This window comes from Pseudorca crassidens, chromosome 2 (assembly GCF_039906515.1).
Source record: "Pseudorca crassidens isolate mPseCra1 chromosome 2, mPseCra1.hap1, whole genome shotgun sequence".
Taxonomy (NCBI): Eukaryota; Metazoa; Chordata; class Mammalia; order Artiodactyla; family Delphinidae; genus Pseudorca; species Pseudorca crassidens.
The window spans coordinates 159149003-159161064 of NC_090297.1; the positions used below are offsets into that span (position 1 = coordinate 159149003).

Below are 12062 nucleotides of genomic sequence, written 5' to 3' on the forward strand. Positions count from 1 at the left end.
TTATGCATCTACGCTATTACTCTGGAAACATAAATTGCAGTTTTGCTAAAAAATAAAAAACTATGAGCTCTTCAAAGAAAAGGGTCAGTTTAAACACAAGTATAATTGATAGTTAATATTTTCATAGTTTAAATAGGTGAAATACAAATGACTCACAGCCTACTTTGTTTTATGGAAAATACATAAGTATGTATTCTTTACATGTTATCTAGTCACACTAACAACTAGCAAAGTCTTCAGTATGGGAATACCAATCTACTCATGGACAACATATACGATAATATGAACTAATATAAAAGTGTTTTGCAGTGGTAATCACAAATTGTTCTTTTCAGATTTTATAGATTAAGAAGCCTATGGCAAACTATGAAATGAAAAGGGAGTTTTCACATAAAAGCTGTATGTCAATCCAGTACAGTTTACTTCAAATAAGTTATTTTATTGATTTCCTATGCATAGTATTCAAATCTGTGATTGTTATTTGGAGGTACTTAAGAAAATTTTGATGGGGTTGCCTCTTAAATGGAGGTCAATGCTAAAACTAGAGCAGCTACTGCCTCAGGAGACATACATATTTAAAGACAATTTAAGAGTTCTAATCAATCCCAGAAGTTCTTACATGGTTTATAGTTCTCTCTTTCCTGGCTATTGCCTCTTAATCATGTCACTGGTAATTAAAAATGCTATCACTTCAGAGATAGGATAATAACAGGGAAACAAACTTCAAATATACTGGTGGTGGTTGAAATTAATTTTAGAATCCAGTTTGTTGTAACCAATGGAGGAGAAGGCTAGTCTGAATAAAATCTGCATCATTTAAAAAGCAGTATTATTACATTTTAGGTACAATGAATCACTCTAAAGACTTGCCCGATGGGAGACCTACTTTTACATGAGTATTAATATGTGCAAATAAAAGCTCTTTGTATTTTAATGTGACTTATTTTTTAATAGAAGTAGCGATGTCTCATGAAATACTGCTTAAATTATTCATCTGATTAGCTAATTCTTCAGAAATAGGTAAATTTTAACCTAGCCCTTATTAAAAACAAAAGAAAAAAATGAATAAGATTCCATGTATCTGAACCCAATTATTACAATTCATCCTACTTAGTGTTCAGTAAAATTAAAGACAAATTGGCTACTAAATGCTTTCATGTGATGTTTCTGATAAAAAGACAGTTATAAATAAATGTATTACATCCCCCTTACCAATATGAGCTCGGTCAGATATGATAAGCCTTTTTTCCCAGCCTTCCAGACCTAGAGGGAAGGGAAAAAAAGATACATTTAATTGTACATTTTGTATAATTTTTAGACTTAATTTCCTTAGAAATACACTGTTTAAAAGTCTTTTTCACCTAAGTAATCATTTTAGCATCTTTTCTTCTGCATAGGAAATATGTTTAATAAGAATTTTCTCACCTGTCATTCATTATACAAAGTCATTCACAAATTCCTTCTAAATGTTTTGCTCTAAAAAGCTCCAAACTCAAGCCAGCCATAGCCTCATAAAATACTTTCAGGAATCCAAAACAGAAATGGTAGGAAGTATCATTTTGTTGGGGTGGGGGTGGGGGGGGTTGGGGGGGGTGTGGAGAGGTGGGGGGGTGGGATGTGAGGGAGTGTGGGTGAAGTTCAAAGCAAGGAGAGAATTTTGAGAAAAGGAGTTAATTTGGGGTATGGCACCCTTTCCCAAAAGACAATTATAAAAAGTGTGATTAGGGCTTCCCTGGTGGTGCAGTGGTTGAGAGTCTGCCTGCCAACGCAGGGGACACGCATTCGTGCCCCGGTCTGGGAAGATCCCACATGCCGCGGAGCGGCTACGCCCGTGAGCCATGGACGCTGAGCCTGCGCATCCGGAGCCTGTGCTCCGCAACGGGAGAGGCCACAACAGTGAGAGGCCCGCGTACCAAAAAAAAAAAAAGTGTGATTAAACAAAATAATAAAATGTTCTAATTCCTCCAAAGTACTATCAATTACTGCACTTATCACACTGAACTATAAGAAGATACATGTGTCTCCCCATTTAAGTGTGAATGCCTGAGAGTAGGGGCCATGAATTTTCATAGTATGGGGTCTGTCATCCAATAAATGTTCAAGAAAAATGATTGTTGAATGAATAAATAAATGAATCTAAATATTCTTCTTTAAAGAGAGTTAACTTAGTAGGCTATATGCATTCTAAGGATAAGCCACTGAGCCCTATTTTCAAAATTAGCATTTGAATATTAAAAATTGTTAATTTTGATAATATCCAAAGATTTGTTTAACAAATATTCCTTACAGATTAAAGAAGTTATTAAGCCTCCCGCTCTATAGCTGTTTTTGACATGTAACACGTATTCTAAAGTTTGCTTAGGGAATATTATAACAAAATATTACAAAGAAACTCAATAAAGTAGATTCAGCTGGGTTAGATAGGCCAGAAGGAAAAAGAGTAGGGCAAAATTGTAAAGGGGATGAAGGACAGCAGAGAGCAGCAAGGGAACCTCAAGGTGACCAATTAAAAAGGCAGACACAACACACAGGTAAAAGTGCAGGGAAGACAACAGAGATAATAGCAAGACAGGATTCTGTGAAGTCAGATTTAGTTGTTAGGAACACTTGAGGATGGACTGCCACTTTTAAACGTGAAAAATAAACTTTAACGATGTAATAGAATTTAATTCTTTAAATATGAGCTAAGGGAGAACTATACTAATGCTTTTCCTCAATTGTGTATCATTTGCATTGCCACATTCCCCTCAAACCCTAGCAAGGTAGCCTAACTGAATGTAAACAGACTTCCAAAAATCCAGAAGAGATTAGAAAAGGCAGGAAATCAAGTCTTTTTTTTAAAGATGGAAGTGGATACATTGCATAGAAGAAGCATTTCCCTCCTTTGGAGGCAGGGACCTAAAAAACCTCTTTTGTCCCTAGGTTATAGTAACCAAGGGAGTTCCAGATCCTCTAGGAAATGAGACTAAAAGTGCACAAAATGGGCTACAGTGGCTCTCTGACTGCCTTAAGCTAATTTTTGGCTTGTGTAGAAGTGGATGCTAACGAGCACAAATGACAAAATGAACTCGTGAATTTCCTAGAGTTTTGCCACCAGCATATAGTAATTCTAGCTACCTAGAGTTTGCAGATGACCAATGTGTAAAAAATCAGGACTTACACAATGACCTTGTTATGTTTGTCTTTTGTTTAGAACACTGATGATAATGAATAAAATTTAATAACTGACATTAAAAATTTTGTCCTACAATAATCTGCAATGTTAAAGTAGAAGACAAAAATGTTAAGTTTTTCTGGAATGAGAGCCCAATAATACTTCATTAAAAAAACAACAACAACAACAACAAAAACTGGCTGCCAGACAAAGCAGACTCATTCTTTCATACCTTTTCCTTTTTGAACATTTTTTTCTGCTTCCTCAAACAACCCAGGTAGATGAATTACCACACCATTTCCTAAAAAACAAAAACCACAAATAAGCAAATCCCAAACTTAAACATCTATATCTATAATATAGCCATACATCTTCAATAACCCTTTATCTAGAATAGTAGAAGAGTGAGGCACTTTGATTAGGAGGACATTCTAACTTATCAGGGAGTTACCACAGAAATGGTTCCAAGTTTTAAACGGTAGTATAATGTAAATACATAATAGAACATAATACACAGAATACAAAACACTAAAACTACACTCAATATAACTTGAAATTTCTTTGAAACAAAGTGAAACTATTATTTTGAAAGAAACTAGTTATATAGTTTTAGGCAAACTGAACCAGATCAGTCTTTCAAATTGGGGACTCAAACCTATTAGTGGCCATAAAATCAATTTATTGGGTTGTGATGAGCATTTTTAAAAATGAAAGATTAGAAGAGAAAATATCAGATTGCATCTTATAAGCGTTCAGAACCAGTCAATGAAACACAGACCTCTTGTATTTCTCACTATGCTTCACAGTGTTTGGAAAATTCATTTGATGATCTAACACTTTGTTATACAATTAAGATTGCCAATGATCAGAAATAAATGCAAAGTAATCATTCCAAAAAAGTTATTAGTGCTAAATGATCCAAAAGAGTTGTAAAACAGCCAAAGTTAGGTATATTCCAGAAGGTACCACTGTCAAGATTAATAAGCAATAAATGAATCATTTGATTAGAGATTAAATAAGTTTAGATTATGAAAAATAAACACTATTATCAATTGGGGAAAAAAAGTCCCTAAATTCAGTTTATATACTTACCAATGAATGCCGTAACATTAGGATTAATTATTCCACTAGGTAAAAGATGAAAATCATACTCCACAGAATCTACAACAACTGTATGGCCAGCATTATTTCCTCCCTGAAATACAAGATTGGGAAAAATGAACCTGACAATAAATATGACAAGGAATATATCTCCTTCCAAAGTGAATTAATGATCTCCTGCTAAAATGTCAATAAGGCAACCCAAGTATTTGCCGTGAATACTTATTCTTTACAGGCTTTACAATAGTTTGTCTATCCTCTCTCCTTTCCCTACTTGAATGGTTATTCCTAACAGGATCTGGAAATTGGAGAGTTCAGGTTTCTGGAAGATAGGAAGACGTATCACTTTTTATTTTATTTTATTATTATTATTTTTTAGCTGGGTTGGGTCTTCTCTTCATTGCTGCATGCGGGCTTTCTCTAGTTAAGGCGAGCGGGGGCTACTCTTGTTGGGATGTGCAAGCTTCTCATTGCGGTGGCTTCTCTTGTCGCGGAGCATGGGCTTTAGGCGCGCGGCTTCAGTAGTTGTGGCACGTGGGCTCAGTAATTGTGGCTCGTGGGCTCTGGAGCGCAGGCTCAGTAGTTGTGGTGCACAGGCTTAGTTGCTCCGCGGAATGTGGGATCTTCCCAGACCAGAGCTCGAACCTGTGTCCCCTGAATTGGCAGGCAGATTCTTAACCACTGTGCCAACAGGGAAGTCCCATATCCCTTTTTAAAAGAGAGAAAAAAGCGAACAAAGTACAGGGAACAATTAGTTTGTTATTCTGTTTCTGGCACTATGTGGAACATGTAGCAATCTAATTAATTTTCCATGATATTTATCTTAAAAAATCCTTAAAATAGAAAAATCTATCCAGTTACCCTAACTTGACATAAATATTCATATAATTCTCATTGTCCTAAGAGTGTGTCAAGCAACTCTGTGACCTAAAATTATTATTCTTACATGGACTTATCAACGAGGATATCTCCCAAGTAAATCCCTCAAATATTGGTTATCCTGGAGAATAATTTTTAAATTTTAAAATCAGTCTCATGAGTTTGGTTAGTGACCGATTCCTTGAATCTGCTCATCTCTGGCTAAAGTAATACACTGGGTCAAGGAACCTCTAAAGCTGAGAATCATAGCATAAACCCATGGTGAAACTTCCACTCTATGAAACAAAATGTGAAGTTGAATTATAAAAATTAGGTACAAAGGAGACTGAATATTAAGTGACCAGATAATATTTCTAAGTTTAAAAAGCATGGGGAAAAGACACAAATCAATTTGATTATGTTTAAACTTCTACACAATACTAACAAAAGTTTTAAAATAAACAACAAACTAGGAATATATTTGAACAAATAAAAGGTTTAACAACATCTTTGTGGGACATTTAAAAAAAAAAATCAAAACGATATCTCCTGAGGATGACTAGTTTAACTTGATCACAAGGCTATTTGACAAATGTATTTTACTTACTTTTACCATCATCATCATGAATTCACAAAAATGCCAGAAAAATAGGTCCTGCAAAAAAATCTTCAAAAAAGCAAATACTTATTTACACTGTGTTTTGCACTGTACAGAGCAAAGAATTCCTTGCTTAAAGACTAGTGTATGTCGTGTAAATTAAAAAAAAAAAAAAAAAAGACTTGGTGGTGGTGGCCTATAGTCCACAAGATAACAGGTAGATGACAAGACACAGGAAGGACAGAAGTGGTAGTGTTAAGCAATACCTCCTTCACTTGATACCATCAAGGCAACAGGTGAATATTTTTTACTATTTATTTTTTGTAGGCAACATCTGCATATGATACAAAAGGCACAGAAGGATGCACAATAAAAAGTGAAGTTCTTCCCATACTCTACCCTCCCCTTCCCTGCTACAAGGCTGCTGTTACCACCAGCTTTCTGTGTCCTTCCCTAAGTAATTTTGCATATACAAACACATTTATACATTGTTTTATTCCACCTATACAAATGGTAGGAAAGATACACACCTGGGCAGCTTGCTTTTTTACTTAACAAATCTTGGAGCTCATTCCATAACCTTGTGAACAGAACATCTCATCCTTTGAACAGCTGCACTACATTCCTTTTTATATGGACACATAATTTATTAAACTGGTCCCAAAGAAAGACATTCAGATTGTTTCCAACCTTTTGTCATTATTAACAATGTTGCAATACACTTCCTGGTACACACTTTACTATTATTTCACACTTGGCAGGTTTATCACCAATCCTGACAGAATCTTAAAACATAGAATATATTGATCTTAACTTAGTCTTTTTTAAATAACTCACAGGACAATTCTTATTTGGTTTTTACGGTTTTCCTTTTACTCTATCCCTCATACCAATATTAGCCTTTTTATCACAACTTTTTATGATTTAGGAAACGTCCCCCAACTTTTCAGGAAAAATCTTTTCAGAGTATGAAGCTCACTAAAATTTCCTCAAATCCTAGGAAAGTGTTAATTTGTTATTATAACTATTTACTCTAACTTGTTATAAAACACTGAATTTAATGAATTTGTATTAAATTGTTAATAGTATTGGTGACTTTGAGATCAACAACCAATAAAGCATTATTATTTAAGCAGAACCAGTTTTCTTTTTAATCCATCATTTGCTTAATATAAAAAACAATCTACTCTGTAATTTTGATGTAGACCTTTAAAGTAAGTCTCCTTTACACAAAGTTATTTTTACAGATATACTAATCATTTGGTGAAATAATTTACACAAAGTTATTTTTACAGATATACTAGTCATTTGGTGAAATAATTATTAACTCGGTTGTTCTTGTGTGTAACAAAGCCTACTACTCTCTTAGATAATATCTTGCCAAGACAGGAAGTAATGATGGAAAGATAGTGGCTGATATGTTTGTTTGTTTGAGGCAGGTGGTTGTGATTGGCGATAAATGACTTGAGGGCGATAAATTGCTTTAATTCTTAGAGTCCTTCCAAGTTTACATACAGGTGGTGGTTCAGGCTGGAAAAGTTCAGCTGCAGAAGGCTTGAAATCACACTTTAGTGTACAGCTTGCTCACTCAAACAATGCCCAAGATTTTTCAATAACCAATGCCTTATTAAGGATTACTATATGGTTTAAATCCCATTTATATTGTTTGACTGAGTAGGAAAATATGGTTAAATAAACCCAAGAATAACCCTAAAATTTTCCTTTTAAGGAGTTAGGGGAGAAAATGTAAGTGCTTATTAGTATATTCAGTCACTAGTGCCCTAAGAGGGAGTTGGGGTATAATAGCTTCTAATCTTGAAACACTCACTGTGCAGAAAACAGTCCTGAGGTGAACTGAGGAGCTACTCACAAGGAATTTCTTGACAAATTAAATCTACATATATAAAATAAGTTTGAGTATAGGGTCATTTCACCAAAAGCCCCTGATGAAGCTTCAAATTTGAAGTGCCTACTTGGACGCTAACCTAAAATACTTATAAATTGTGTGGAATATACAAAATTCTTCTTGGGAGCTCAGGAAAAGTGTCCTGAAACAGAGGTCCATGGAAAGGTCACATGTTATTAGCAGAGAGCAAAACAAAGAAGTTTCAATAGGACCACCACTGCCAGCCTCACCCAACCACAAATACCCACTACGAAGTTACAAGGGCAGATACAGTCCTCCCTCCATATCCACAGGAGACTGGTTCCAGGACTCCCACAGATACCAAAATCCAGAAATGTTTAAATCCCTTGTATAAAGTAGTGTGGTATTTGCATACAAGCTACGTGCATCCTCAAATATACTTTAAATCATCTCTAGATTACTTATAATACCTAATACAACGTAAATGCTATGTAAATAGTCGCCAGCATGGCAAATTCAAGTTTTGCGTTTTGGAACTTTCTGGAATTTTTTTTCGAATATTTTCGATTGGTGGTTGGTTGAATCCTTGGATGCAGATCCCAGGGATATGGAGGGCCAACTGTACTCTGAACTGCAGGCTCCCACATTTGTGATGGAATGCTTCTCACATGGGCAACTCTATGTAGTATGTACCAAGATAAGTAGCAAGGACATACCTGTTTAATTATGCTTAACAATTCTCCTAAGTAGCACTGGGAAGGCCAGATAAATGATGGGAGCTAAATATATCCTTATTTCTACTGATACTTTTAACAGACTCCCCAAAGCAAATTTGGTAAACTATCCTCCCAGATACAATATTAATCACATACTAATAGTTATATGTAACTACCTCTTGCTGCTTTGCTAAATTCCCATAACACTTATAATCCCAGTCATTCATGCAGCATTTAACAAATATCTCTAATTATCATAGCTGTATATTTTATACTACCTAACTAAAAAAACAAATATGTTCACTTAATTGCTATACAAACAAGGAGCTGTGGAATAGTAATTAATGTTGTTTTCCAGATCAATTATTATCAATAGAGAAAATATTTCTTAATGAATCTCAGATGTCTTAATTTTTGAACATTTTTAATTTTAAAATATCCCATCTAAAACCCCAAGAAACAAACCAACCAGTGGAGCCCAAAAAAGTGGCTGCATAGTGTGTGGCAAGTCTCTTTGAGGAAAAACCTAAGTTTATAATGCCTTATATGATATTTTTTCTTATATTAAATAACAAGAACAAATGTAAAATTCAGTGGGGATAGATGTGAGATGATCTTTAAGTACAAGGACTCACTATTTCTTTGCTTCCCCCGCAGTGACCAATAAAGTTCTATGACATTGTTAGTACTTATTTGATATGGACTGATTAATTTTAGGAAACAAAACTCTACAAGTCTGAGACAATAAAGCCATTCTATAGCCTCCCAAAAAAGAATAAATGCAAATTAATAGTATTAAAGTAAAGAATATATCAAAAAAAAGAAATCCAGTCATCCAATCAGCACTCACCACAATCACAAAAACATCCCCTAATTTGGTGTTTATTTTACCTATTTTCTTTGACCATTATTCTTACATTAAGATTGAATGTAAATATCAAATAAGCTTCCTAATGACCAGGAAAAAACTGTATCTCATTGAAATAAATTAGAACATTATGATGGGGGCGGGGGGAGCAGAACTAAAATTCTGTGTTCTCAAAGATGAAGAGCAAAGTTTCTTGTATATACTCTTAGTTTTTAAAAACCAATACAGCTAACGCTCATTATTTTAATTATAGTTAAAATAATAATAACCTATTTAACACCAAACATTCTTCCCTCTAGAAAAGCACTAGAGGTCTACAGTGATATTAGAAAATAGTTTACAAATGAGAATCACCCTGAATTAATGTTTCCTCATTTCTTAATTTTCCCATATGAAATTAACTGTAGGTCAGCTATACCTTTTGTATGTTCAGACCCTCTGCTTCCCTACCCCCTCACCCCTTACTTTGTAAATCATAGTAATCATCCCCTCTGGCCACAGTAATTGATCCAGACAGGGAAACCTGATCCAAGCTTGAGCCAATCAAGCTCCTCTCTCTTGGGAATTTGATTTTCAAAGTCAGAGATGGCTATCACCTAAGGGAGCATCCTAAAGGTAAAGGCTGCCAGTTCTGGCTGCTGAGATCCCAGAAGCTGTCTGCCTTTGTCTCAGGCCACTTTAAGGTTTAGCCATCTTGGTCTTCCTTTAAACATATTGGCATTTTGCTTAAGACAATCTCTTTCCATTGCTTGCAGACAAAGAATCCAAATGATTCACAAAACAAACTCATTGCAACATGGTATGTATACAGCTGGCTCTCTAAGTTCACATCTTGTGCTAGTAATAACTGAATATAAAATGATTAACTTATGTACACCTGAAACTAACTGTAAATCAACTATACTTCAATTAAAAAATGATTAACTTCTAAATTTTAATATTTATGCTGTCAAGAACAAACCTCTAAAACATGGTACTGCAGGATACAGGGATGATACAATATTATTTAGTATTTAGTTATTTTGTAACTGTTCTCTTAAATATCATATAAGGCATTACAGACTTATGTTTTTCCTCAGAGACTTGCCACACAATATGAAACCGCTTTTGGGCTCCACTGGTTTGTTTGTTTCTTGGGGTTTTAGACAGTATATTTCAAAATAATAGTATTTAATTCTTTTATATTGTTTCCATGTGTACTTTTTTCCCCCCCAATTTAATTTTAAACTTAAGAAAGTCAGAAGACAAGTGTTTTAAAGTTTCTTTCCACCACTCCTCAGAACCAGAGGCTGTCAAGACCAGCTCTAGAATAAAAGTTTGGATCAGGAAATGTTGATATGTGTAAGTTTCTAATTAAGAAGGTCCAGGAGAGATTTAAAAAAAAAAAAGAAAAAGAAAAGAAAAGTAAAAAAGAAATTTAAACAGGAACAAAATGACATTAGTCTGCAAAAGTGACTCCCGAATATTAACTTCTTAGTTTGCTCCTAGGTCTTCCTCTTCCCCAAATCACTCCGGAAACTAAGTGAGTTTCTGCTGGGAGAGGAGATGAAGGCAGTGTTACAACCCGAAACAATGATGTCTCTTTTTAGCAATAGTGTTGTGGGCTAACAATTTCATGCACATAGCCAAGAGGCATTTCTCAGGCCACTTAGGCCTCTAAAATAGTATCTGTCTTCTCTTCTCTTTGTCTTCTTTTTGCTCTGAATACATGAACACTGTACAGTAATCACAGAGCTCCAAATAAACATCAATCAAGAAGTCAGAGTAAACACTGTGGATTACAGCAGAGCACAGCAATGCCTCAGACTCCATGACTTTGAACTATTCCAGCAATCAAGAAAGTATTCCCACTTCCTACCTAGTCTTCAAGCTTCTTAGAAACCTAACAATCTTTTGAGTTGGTGCTTATTACCTGTGCTGTTTTTCTTGGTAAACACTGAAAGGCCTGTGTCCCTTTCCTGATGAAACACTTCACTATTTGCCAAAACTAAAACAGCAATCTACAGCAATAAAGCAATTATAAACAAGGATGACTGTTCTTTTATAAAAACATTCATATAATTGCAATTAGCTTATGATTTCAAAGTAGAGCAGGTTTAAGTTACTAGCAGTAAGTTGATCAAATTAAACTATTCAACAGTAACCAGACACACTAGATAGGAAAACATATACAGGGTATCTGAATTTCTTTTTAGCAAAGACATCCAAGTATACTGCTCAGTTATCTCTTAAAGGCTTACAGTATCTACTTTACCTTACAGTATTATGGTTACCTTCCAGTTTCATACACAGATAAATGTCACACAAATGATAAAAATCTCAAGTACCTTGTATTTTGTACCTTAAATTACCATTATAAAACAACTTCTCACAATGAAAATGGAATGAGGCATGGCCTTGGAGGATCTCAGGTTCCTAATTAAGAAGCTCTAGACTCTAGGTACCAAACTCTAATATACACACTTACTAAACAACGGTCAGAGATGACCAGGGTCATAGTCAGGAAGATCAGACATGCAAGCAAAAAATGCATAAACCAATAATGTTGTGCAGCTCTCTAAATGCTTGATAAAAATTCACTTAATCATTACATTTATGGAGGTATTTTCTTAAAACACATTGAAATTGAACTGCAGATTTCAAGTCAAAAAAGTTTTCTCTCATGAATAAAATTCTTCCTTTAAAAGGGTGTTTAAAAGCTTGACACAAAAATCCCATTTTTAAAAATTTCATGGGACCTCTTATTTTTTAAAGAGGAATTTTATTATATTGAATTAAATATAATTAAAAGTTGGTCCAATGTAAAGAACCATTCCGTCTTGGAGCCAGAGTAGCCATGGGAACTGTCCTCTATTTACTGTTCTTTTCTTTCTTTCTTTCTTTCTTTTTCTCTTTCTTTC

The 12062-nt window shown here is 34.7% G+C and overlaps 1 protein-coding gene across 1 annotated transcript in view; it reads right to left on the bottom strand.

Annotated features, from left to right (window-relative positions):
- Nucleotides 1-12062, bottom strand: part of ADSS2 (adenylosuccinate synthase 2) — a 40233-nt gene that overhangs the window by 22544 nt on the left and 5627 nt on the right. The window contains exons 2-4 of the mRNA XM_067729519.1: nucleotides 4247-4349; nucleotides 3387-3455; nucleotides 1213-1263 (exon numbers count right to left, since the gene is read on the bottom strand). Coding sequence (XP_067585620.1) covers nucleotides 1213-1263; nucleotides 3387-3455; nucleotides 4247-4349 — 223 coding nt within the window. The remainder of the gene's footprint in view (nucleotides 1-1212; nucleotides 1264-3386; nucleotides 3456-4246; nucleotides 4350-12062) is intronic.